This window comes from Salminus brasiliensis, chromosome 25 (genome assembly GCF_030463535.1).
Source record: "Salminus brasiliensis chromosome 25, fSalBra1.hap2, whole genome shotgun sequence".
NCBI classification, from domain to species: domain Eukaryota; kingdom Metazoa; phylum Chordata; class Actinopteri; order Characiformes; family Bryconidae; genus Salminus; species Salminus brasiliensis.
Window position 1 is genome coordinate 26255953 of NC_132902.1, and position 11780 is coordinate 26267732.

Sequence of the window (11780 nt, forward strand, 5' to 3'; positions counted from 1 at the left end):
CCTCTAGCCCACGCCTGGTCCAGATCCAGACTCATGTTTCCATATGTGATTACATGTCCAAATGTTTGTAGACACCTACTGTTCCAGTGTTTGGATCTGTGATTGGTATTTGATTGCTTTAAAGCTTAGCACAGTTAAATGATTAGTTCAACCACACCAACTCATCCCAAAGAGATCGGCTGGAGCTCCATCCCTCCAGAGAACTCCACTCTTGGCCTTAGGCTCATTTGATTGGTTGATCCCATTCTATTGGCATTGCTTTATAAGCGGATTATTGAAACCATGTGTGCATACTTAAGCTCATTAAGATTGCAACAATTAACTGAATTGTCTGGATACTTTTGGACAACCAGTGTGTGTGTGTGTGTGTGTGTGTGTCCATTCTTGTGCAACAAATCAGTCCAGCAGAGGCACATCAACAATTAATAATGCTGTTAAATTAGCCCATTTCTTCCCACCGTAAATCATCCTCAGTGTCACATTAGAGTCTTGCAACCTCTTCTATTATTTGACCTCCAATCTACCCTTTGGATGTTTAGGCCTTTATGTAAGAGTGAGATCTGAGGGGTATCTGTAGCTCTTTGTCTCCACCATGTGGAATAGAACTACTTGAGGAAGCTGAGAGGTATCTACATTAGAAAGGTATTTTTCATACTGATATGAACTCCCAGTGGGCTTTCATGATGGCCTTCAAAAAGAAAGGCATAAAAAAAAAGGCTGGTCTGGCTGTTAAAGCAGTTCACCACTTTTAATATTAATAGATCCCAGACAATCATTACAAGGACAACTTTGCAGATTAATATTCAGTCCAGGGTCCCTCACAACATCAATGACCTTCACTGTCCTTGACTCTAGGCATCATCTAATCATCTTCTGAATAGAAACTCTCCAGTAGTTTTTAATCAACGGCTATTTACACAACTGTAAATGCGAAGCATGCCATTAGCGCCCCCTATAGAGAAGCATCATCTGAATAAGGGCGGGGGGGGGGGGGGGGCATCAAAGTGGCTCTGCGGTCTAATGCACTTCCACTATGGACACTATTATGAGTTTGAATCCCAAGCCATGCTGCTTTGCCATCAATGGCCAGAGTCTGAGAGAGCACAATTGCACGTGGGTTCATTGTTAAAACTTACTTGGCATTTAATCATGTGACTGATGCTATTGGTAAAATAGCAAAATGCTATTTTAACAAGAGTATTTTATTTCTACCTTCACAAAAGTACAGGACTGTTGGCCATGGGAAACTATTTATGAAATATATCTCTTCAATTTTAGAAAACTAAATTTTCAAAATAAAGACTTTACAGAAGTCATTTAGAGGATTTCTATTGGTCCATTCATTTAGAATTATTTACACAGTATACTGAACAGCTACAGGGTTTAAAACATGGAGAAAACTAAAAACAGACAAAAATGGAGATACATGTTTTTATTGAACAGCAGCGATATCAAAGCATTTTCATTGTTTCCATGATGATTTGATTCATAGAAATGAATATAATTAAATCTTTTTACATCAACATCCATTAAAAGTTATGTTTTTTCTCTTCTCCTGTGAAGTTGCCATTTGGAGATATGAGGTGTACAGTGAATTTTCAGTATATATGAGGCTTTAACTAAACAATTAACTGGCAATTAACCAATAATACTGAATACTGATGCTACCGAATCTTTGTTGTGAATGCACATATCAATTCATAAAAAATTAAAATGTGATTTACTTTAGAAAACATATTACATAAAAAATATAATTCTCATTCTATAATTACTGGTATAAACTTAAATGTAACCTGTTAATGTTTTATTAAATGTGTTATTAAATACATATTCATGTGTTATACAGTGTTAGAAGCGGTGTAAAAAGTAGCGGTGGCTGACCTCACGTGTATTGGAGGAGGTATCGTGAGTTAAGGCCTTACCCTCCTAGTGTCAGGAGCATTGCCAGTGCTAGGGGGCGCTATGAACGAGTAAGTTAATTGGCAGAACCACATTGGAGAAAAAAAAGGGGAACAAATGAAACAAACTAATTAATTAAAGAAGTAAAAGCTGAGCTGTGCTGGATGTTAAGATTTTCAAAATCCTGTAGTGTGTATCAAGCCTTAGCCTAGCTCCAAAGGGTGGAGTTTAAATTGCTGCTCATGTTTAGAGGCAGAACTTTAGTCTGGCTAGCTCTCACTGTGAGTTGTTGATGATGAAACTACCTCCACCATGTTTGGAAGCTGTACTTTAGCCTGGCTAGCTCTCACTGTGAGTTATAGATGAAACTACCTCCACCATGTTTGGAAGCTGTACTTTAGTCTGGCTAGCTCTCACTGTGAGCTGTTGATGATGAAACTACCTCCACCATGTTTGGAGGCTGAACTTTAGCCTGGCTAGCTCTCACTGTGAGTTGTTGATGATGAAACTACCTCCACCATGTTTGGTGATCTGAATGGGAAAAACTCCCAACAGGAAGTTGAGAGAGAAACCGTCCAGTTTTCTGTTTATTTTTTGGTTCTCAGGTTCAGATATTTAAGCTATGAGTTGAAAACAAGGCTCTGAAAACTTCACTTAACTCCCTAAACTTCACCTGACGTTTAAAGACGATTGGAGCACTGTCGGTTCTCGTTTAGTTCGTTTGAGAACTTTGACGAAGACTCCGAGAAGCAAAAGCGTAGAGGAGTGGATTCACACAGCTGTTGATGAAGGTGAAGCTCACGGCGATGTCACCCACTGTATTTTTAAAAGCCTGGAAACCTGGATAAGAGCGTTTCATGGCAACCCCGGAAATTTCCACCAAATTGATCAGGTGACACGGTGATGAGAAGATGAAGGTCATCACCACAATGATGGTCACTATTCTGGTCAGTCTCTGACTATGGAATAAAGCTCCCTGGGTCACTCTCTGGTGGAGACGATAATAGGAGGTGACCATGATGGATAAAGGAAGAACAAATGTCAGCAGAGTTTCTAATGCAGCAACTATGAGCCTGTATTCGTCTGAGAAAGTCACTCGTCCACATTCCCTCTTGGATCTGCTCAAGATGACCTCTCTCGTGAGCATCTCTGGAACGGACAAAGCGAACCCAAAGACCCAAATACTGAACAACAGTAAGTTCTCTCCTTTTTTGCCCAGTTTGGACCATTTCTCTGGACAGCAAACCTGTACGTAGCGATGAACGCTGATCATGGTGACGGTCATCAAGCTGGCAGATGCACTGCTGTAGACGAGTGAGATGAAGAACTTGCAGAGGGATCTTCCCATAGTCCAGTTGAAGAGCTGGTTGTACATCCACACTGGCAGGGTCATCAAACACAGGACGTCCGAGGCAGCCAGGTTCAGCATCAGATGCACGGTGAAGTTGTCCTTCTTGAACCACAGGAGGATGATCACGATCACTGCGATATTGCCAGGAACTCCAACAGCACAGAAGAAGCCCATCAGCACTGAGCTCACCAGGTTAGCCTGGCTCCAGGCGGCGGAGTCAGACTCGCTGCTGTTGGTGTTCTGCATGTTTGCCGGAATGACTCCCGAGCCTCCCGACAGGAAGCTCAGAGAGCAATGATCCAGTTCTCTGTTTATTTGTAGTTATCGGGTTCAAATATTTCAGCTATGAGTTAAGAGGCTTCATTAGCCAAAACATTAAAACCAGTGAAGAACACTGATGATCTGGGTCCAGTGGCTCCAGTCAAGGGGGATGGACCATCTACAGGAGATGGAGGTGCTGGGCGAGCGTAAGAATCTGAGACACTTTGACAAGAACCAAACTGTGACGTTATAGATGTTGACTGGGTCAGAACATCTCCAAAACATCAGGCAGGTCTTTTAGGGTGTTGCCAGTATGCAGTGGTCAGTATCTACCAAAGTTAGTGTCTCAAGTCATGTTGCAAACGTAACTCGGTCATGCAGATTCCTCCTGAGCAACATCCGGAGAATTCCACCCTTTCTCTCTAGAGAGTCGCCCAGGTGCACTGCAGCTCTCTTCTGGCTGGTCTTCCTCTGTGCACCATCAGACCCCTGCAGCTGATCCAGAACACAGCGGTATGGGTCGGATCGTCTTCAATGTTTCTAAGTTCAGCCATGTTCAGCTTCTCCTCCACTGCTGCGTTCTCTCTTCACTGTAGCTTCCTGTAGATGCTGCCCAGGTCATCAGATTCAGACCCCTGACTCTGGTCTACAAAGCCAAGACTGGACCAGCCAGCCCCTCCGTACTTGATGGCGATGGTCAAAAGAGCCATGATCTGCACCAAGAGCCCTTCCAGCTTCAAGTACGGCTCGGCTCGACCCGCCATCCTTTAAGATCCACGGAAGACCCCCTGGGTGTCCGAACAGCAAAGTCCAGCGCTCGCTGTCCTCAAACCCAGACTGAAGACCCTTCTCTTCTGAGAGGACTTGGGTGAAGAGTAGAGTATTATGGTCTCCATATTGACTTGTGTTTAGTAGAGTCTAAGATTAGAGGATCTTTAGTCTATTGAATTTTTAGAATTTTAGTCTATTTAAACCAGCTGAGGTTCTTCTTGGGTAAACAGTGAAGGTCGTTTGTAAGTCGCTCTGGAGAAGAGCGTCTGCTAAATGCCGTAAATGTAAATGTACCAAAGTGGTTCAAGAAAGGACAGCCGGTGAACCCAAGGCTCATTGATGCTCATGGAGGCCCCATATCTTATCTTCCAGGACCTGCTAAAAGATCTGATGCCAGCCTCTTGGTGCGAGATACCACAGCCACACACCTTTAGAGCCTTTACATCTTATGGAGATCCATTATATTAATTATATAAATAAGAATTATGTGTTAAATATGCAGATTTTTTATATAGTCTGATTTAAGCCTGTTTGATGTAGCTGAAGTTTATTCTTTTTAAGTAAAATATGAAGTTTCTGAGTGTTCAATATCCAGAACTGCTCACAATGCAGATGTACTGCAATGAATCTTCCACTAGAGGGCAGCAAATGCACCACTTAAACCACTGGTATATGAAGTTAGCTGCTCTGCACTGACCTGTGATGAACACTGTAAACTCAGAGATGATGAGATGATGACGTCTTCGCTCTCTGTACTCCTAGACCTGGGTATCGAACCCACAACCCTGTGAACAACAACCCTGCACCCCAACTACTGAGCAACCACAGCCATATAAGGCATTTAGAGGACTAAAAAGTAAGTATACTAACTTTGAATGAGTATAAAGTATAGAATGACTATATTTCTATACTTCATATACTTATGGTGCCTTGACGACTATAAAGTGAGTATACAGAAGTATAGAGTATAAAATACAGAGTATAAAATGACTATAAGTAAACTTATAAATGACAATAAATTGAGTATAACTATTTTTAACAAAAGAGTATAAAGTCAAAATAGGAAAATGTTGATTATAAATTGAGTAGAGAAACATTAAGCAATTGTATAAGGATTTTTAATGAGTATAAAATAATAATATGGACATTTTGACAACAATAAAATGAGCATAATTCGTTTAGAATTCATTATTTTAATTAATAAATGTTTAAAGATAATAAAATGACTATTCTGATTACTTTAAAATGAGTATAAGAAATTAAAATAGAGAGTAAATTGACTTTAAGGAAAGTTTGACAACTGTTAAATAAGTAAAAGTAATTTTTAAAAACATGATATTATTGATAATTATTATCGAATATATTATATAAGAGAAGATAAGATAAGACAAGATGAGATTCTTTATTAGTCCCACAGTGGGGAAATTCTTAAAAAAAAAAAATCAGGGGAAAGCGTGAATGCAGCCCCCCACTACCAGAAATGATGCAGTCGAGATTCCCACATTTGGGGAATTTGCAGTAATCATCACAAAATCAGAAGGCAGGTGTTGTAAGGTGACATGTGGATTTGAATTTACCTGTAGAAGATAATAGAAAACAATAATTCAGCTAACAATCAGTTAGACTTCAGGTTGTCCTACAGTACATAAATACAGAGTAAATGTAACTAATCAGCCCCCGCCCCCCTTACCCTCACCCACTTTTAACTGCTATAGGAATCCGTTTCCGAAACTTTGCCCTGATCTTCAACACATCAGTAATTTAACGTAATTCGCAGCACAGCTGACCCGTATTCTGCCCAGAACAGTCACAGAGTGAACATAAGCAGATGCTGTGATTTTTCCACTTTGGCCAGACGGGGTTTGCTCTTTTCTGTGGGATAATCTTGCGAGGTGACAGTGTATGGGAGCTGGCACTGGCCCCTGTTGGACTTGGCCTGGGCTGACAGGCCGCAGTGCTGCTGTGCTGGGGGCCAGGGGGACTGTGGGTAATTTATGGTTTTGCGGACAGATGAGCTGTGAATGTGGAACTCCTGCTTGCTCTCCTTATCCAGGAATGTAAGAGGGACACCCCCCCCAACCCCCAACAGACGACACATGATATGTCACCATGTGGAGATAAAGCCTGGTGTTGTTGTAGCTGATGTGAGTTATAGCAGATATACAGGCTGTTCTTTCACTGTGTGTCTTACTGTTTCTACTGGTGCTCTTCTACTGGTGCTCCTCTACTGGTGCTCTTCTACTGGTGCTCTTCTACTGGTGCTCCTCTACTGGTGCTCTTCTACTGGTGCTCTTCTACTGGTGCTCCTCTACTGGTGCTCTTCTACTGGTGCTCTTCTACTGGTGCTCTTCTACTGGTGCTCCTCTACTGGTGCTCTTCTACTGGTGCTCTTCTACTGGTGCTCTTGTACTGGTGCTCTTCTGCTGGTGCTCTTCTACTGGTCCTCTTCTACTGGTGCTCTTCTACTGGTGCTCTTCTACTGGTGCTCTTCTGCTGGTGCTCCTCTACTGGTGCTCTTCTGCTGGTGCTCCTCTATTAGTGCTCTTCTACTGGTGCTCTTCTACTGGTGCTCTTCTACTGGTGCTCTTCTACTGGTGCTCTTCTACTGGTGCTCCTCTACTGGTGCTCTTCTGCTGGTGCTCTTCTACTGGTGCTCTTCTACTGGTGCTCTTCTACTGGTGCTCCTCTACTGGTGCTCTTCTACTGGTGCTCCTCTACTGGTGCTCTTCTACTGGTGCTCCTCTACTGGTGCTCTTCTACTGGTGCTCTTCTGCTGGTGCTCTTCTACTGGTGCTCCTCTACTGGTGCTCTTCTGCTGGTACTCTTCTACTGGTGCTCTTCTGCTGGTGCTCTTCTGCTGGTGCTCTTTTACTAATGCTCTTCTACTGGTGCTCTTCTATTAATGCTCTTCTACTGGTGCTCTTCTACTGGTGCTCTTCTACTGGAGCTCTTCTATTAATGCTCTTCTATTGGTGCTCTTCTACTGGTGCTCTTCTATTAATGCTCTTCTACTGGTGCTCTTCTACTGGTGCTCTTCTATTAGTGCTCTTCTATTAATGCTCTTCTGCTGGTGCTCTTCTACTGGTGCTCTTCTACTGGTGCTCCTCTACTGGTGCTCTTCTACTGGTGCTCTTCTACTGGTGCTCCTCTACTGGTGCTCTTCTACTGGTGCTCTTCTACTGGTGCTCTTCTACTGGTGCTCCTCTACTGGTGCTCTTCTACTGGTGCTCTTCTACTGGTGCTCTTCTACTGGTGCTCTTGTACTGGTGCTCTTCTGCTGGTGCTCTTCTACTGGTCCTCTTCTACTGGGGCTCTTCTACTGGTGCTCTTCTGCTGGTGCTCCTCTACTGGTGCTCTTCTGCTGGTGCTCCTCTATTAGTGCTATTTTACTAATGCTCTTCTACTGGTGCTCTTCTACTGGTGCTCTTCTACTGGTGCTCCTCTACTGGTGCTCTTCTACTGGTGCTCCTCTACTGGTGCTCTTCTACTGGTGCTCCTCTACTGGTGCTCTTCTGCTGGTGCTCTTCTACTGGTGCTCTTCTACTAGTGCTCCTCTACTGGTGCTCTTCTACTGGTGCTCCTCTACTGGTGCTCTTCTACTGGTGCTCCTCTACTGGTGCTCTTCTACTGGTGCTCTTCTGCTGGTGCTCTTCTACTGGTGCTCCTCTACTGGTGCTCTTCTGCTGGTACTCTTCTACTGGTGCTCTTCTGCTGGTGCTCTTCTGCTGGTGCTCTTTTACTAATGCTCTTCTACTGGTGCTCTTCTATTAATGCTCTTCTACTGGTGCTCTTCTACTGGTGCTCTTCTACTGGAGCTCTTCTATTAATGCTCTTCTATTGGTGCTCTTCTACTGGTGCTCTTCTATTAATGCTCTTCTACTGGTGCTCTTCTACTGGTGCTCTTCTATTAGTACTCTTCTATTAATGCTCTTCTGCTGGTGCTCTTCTACTGGTGCTCTTCTACTGGAGCTCTTCTATTAATGCTCTTCTATTGGTGCTCTTCTACTGGTGCTCTTCTATTAATGCTCTTCTACTGGTGCTCTTCTACTGGTGCTCTTCTATTAGTGCTCTTCTATTAATGCTCTTCTGCTGGTGCTCTTCTACTGGTGCTCTTCTATTAATGCTCTTCTATTAATGCTCTTATAATAATGCTCTTCTATTAGTGCTCTTTTACTAATGCTCTTCTACTGGTGCTCTTCTACTGGTGCTCTTCTATTAATGCTCTTCTACTGGTGCTCTTCTACTGGTGCTCTTCTATTAATGCTCTTCTATTAATGCTACTGGTGCTCTTCTGCTGGTGCTCTTCTATTAGTGCTCTGCTATTAATGCTCTTCTACTGGTGCTCTTCTACTGGTGCTCTTCTATTAATGCTCTTCTACTGGTGCTCTTCTGCTGGTGCTCTTCTACTGGTGCTCTTCTACTGGTGCTCTTCTATTAATGCTCTTATAATAATGCTCTTCTATTAGTGCTCTTTTACTAATGCTCTTTTACTGGTGCTCTTCTACTGGTGCTCTTCTATTAGTGCTCTTCTACTGGTGCTCTTCTACTGGTGCTCTTCTACTGGTGCTCTTCTACTGGTGATCTTCTAATAATGCTCTTCTACTAGTGCTCTTTTACTAATGCTCTTATACTGGTGCTTTTCTATTAATGCTTTTCCACTAGTGCTCTTCTACTGGTGCTCTTCTATTAATGCTTTTCCACTAGTGCTCTTCTACTGGTGCTCTTCTACGGGTGCTCTTCTATTAATGCTCTTCTATCAATGCTCGTCTACTGGTGCTCTTTTACTAGTTCTCTTCAACTGGTGCTCTTCTATCAATGCTTGTCTACGGGTGCTCTTCTATTAATGCTCTTCTACTGGTGCTCTTCTATTAATGCTTTTCCACTAGTGCTCTTCTACTGGTGCTCTTCTACGGGTGCTCTTCTATTAATGCTCTTCTATCAATGCTCATCTACTGGTGCTCTTCTACTACTGCTCTTCCATTAATGCTTGTCTACTGCTGCTCTTTTATCAATGCTCTTCTACTGGTGCTCTTCTGCTGGTGCTCTTCTACTGGTGCTCTTCTACTGGTGCTCTTCTGCTGGTGCTCTTCTTCTGGTGCTCTTCTACTGCTGCTCTTCCATTAATGCTTGTCTACTGCTGCTCTTTTATCAATGCTCGTCTACTGGTGCTTTTCTATCAATGCTTGTCTACTGGTGCTCTTCTATTAATGCTCTTCTATTAATGCTCTTCTACTGGTGTTCTTCTATTAATGCTCTTCTATTAATGCTCTTCTACTGGTGTTCTTCTATTAATGCTCTTCTATTAATGCTCTTCTACTGGTGCTCTTCTATTAATGCTCTTCTACTGGTGCTCTTCTATTAATTAATAGTGTGCTGCACTAGTGTGATGTGAGGGGCTAGCGCCATCTACCCACCCTAGAGAGAGCAAGGCCAGTTGCACTCTCTCTGGGCCCCGGCTGCCAATGGCTAGCAGCGTGATCGGGATACAAACCAGTGATCCTCTGATCACAGTGATGGTGCCTTAGTCTGTTGGACAACCCGGGGCCCATTAGCAGGTCTTTTTAACAGGGGTCAAAAACTACAAACTGAAAAACAATAAATATTTTATTATTTGATGTTGGACAGGGTCTTCTGATGCCATGAGTGGAATATGAATATTTATAGCTTGATCAAATTTTCTAAAATGTACTTTTTTTATTCAGTGTAAATCCTTTTTTTTCTTTAAACACACATTTTTTGTCACAAATCCTATTTAAATGCATCATCATGCACTTCTAATTTATATTTTATTTCTATAAGCTGTCATACTGACACCTTGCAAGTTTTGTAAGTCATTAAAATACTGTATTCACACCAGGGGATTTTTATGTTAAGGATTTTTACATTTCTGAGAAATGATGTGTCACCACATAACTGCTGTTATGGTAATGAGTTTGCAGTCCAACACTTTATGGCAAATCTGTACTAAGCTGTAATGACAATATAATAAAAAACGAATGCCTTATTGCTCAGATTCGTCAGAACTAATGGTGAAACTATTTAGGAAATCCAAATATCAGGAATAAATTACTATCAGCTTTGAGACAGTGCATGTGACAATTTCTCTCCCCTGCCCTCAAAGCAAACACGGCCTAATTTCTATCAATTAGTGCAGTTTGAGTTCCCGGCATGCTATTGTGCTTGGCACATCGCTGCATCGCTACTAACGGAGCATGCAAGTGTTGTGGCAACAGAGGGAACAAATAGCAGGGGTTGCTAAAATGTCTGAGGTTGGATGCTTCAATGAATCCATGAGGTGAGGAAAAGAAACTTCAGAGGTTCTTCGAGGTTTTGATGGGGAAACACTTCACTACAATAATGGGAACTTATCTTAGGATGGGCATAAGTTAATAAAACAAACTTTTGATGATCATAAACGGAGTATCAGCAACTTTTGATGAGTATGAAGTGAGTATTAGTAATTATTGGTAGATATAAGGTTAGTATAATGACCTTAGGATGGGCATAAGCTTAGTAAAACAAACATGTGATGGATGTAAGTGAAGTACAAGTGATTTCTGATGGATGTAAGATGAGTATAAGTAACTGTTGATGGATATAATTACATGCAACTGTACTCTGTACTGTATTCTTTAACTTTCTTTACTTAGTATTTTTCTTTTACTAAGCTTTACTTTATAATCTTAGCAATATCAATATAAAAAAGAGATACAGAATAAGTATATATATATATATATATATATATATATATATATATATATATATATATATATATATATATATATATATATATATAATTTAGAATATATTACACATATATTATCTGTAAATTGAGGAATTCCAAAGTTAAGGTAAGGGTGCACTACGTACAGCGAAATGTGTCCTCCGCATTTAACCCATCTGTGGTAGTGAACACACACACTAGTGAACTAGGGGCAGTGAGTACACACACACCCCGAGAGCAGTGGGCAGCCAACTCCAGCACCCAGGGAGCAGAGAGGGCGAAGGGCCTTGCTTAAAGGCCCAACAGTGGCAGCAACAGTCCAGAGCTATAACCACTGCCCCATTGTACAGTGTAACTGCTTGTATTATCTACTTTCTAACATATAAATAAGCTACCAAATGATATGAAGATCTATTAGATGCTTCTCAGCTGGAGGAATACTTCAGTGACGTTTTTGGGGTGGGTCAGTTAGACACATTTAGCAGAACAGAGGCTTGAAAAATAGGCCTTTTCTAAAATATGGTTTTAATGGATGTAAGGCAAGTATAAAGAACATTTGACAGATATAAGATGAGTAAAATGATATTTTGATGGGTAGAAGGTGGATCATTAACTCTTAGTAAGGCGAGTATGATGAAGCTTTAATGGATATAAGGTTAGTATAATAAACTTAGGATTAGCATAGTAGGCTTAGTAAAAATAAATGTCTGATGGACATAAGATAAGTATACTGAAGTTTGGATGGATATACACTGAGTAACAAGAACTATAATA

The 11780-nt window shown here is 41.6% G+C and overlaps 1 protein-coding gene across 1 annotated transcript; it reads right to left on the reverse strand.

The window, feature by feature from the left end:
* Positions 1 to 2611: 2611 nt before the first annotated feature.
* LOC140548271 (C3a anaphylatoxin chemotactic receptor-like) lies at positions 2612 to 3496 on the reverse strand. The gene has a single exon (XM_072671765.1). It carries the CDS (start codon positions 3494 to 3496, stop codon positions 2612 to 2614), a length of 885 nt encoding a protein of 294 aa, XP_072527866.1.
* Between the last annotated feature and the right edge of the window lie 8284 nt (positions 3497 to 11780).

What these genes read in the sequence shown, in the direction of transcription:
- LOC140548271 (XM_072671765.1), bottom strand. Translation starts at nt 3,496, where the DNA reads ATGCAGAACACCAACAGCAGCGAGTCTGACTCCGCCGCCTGGAGCCAG.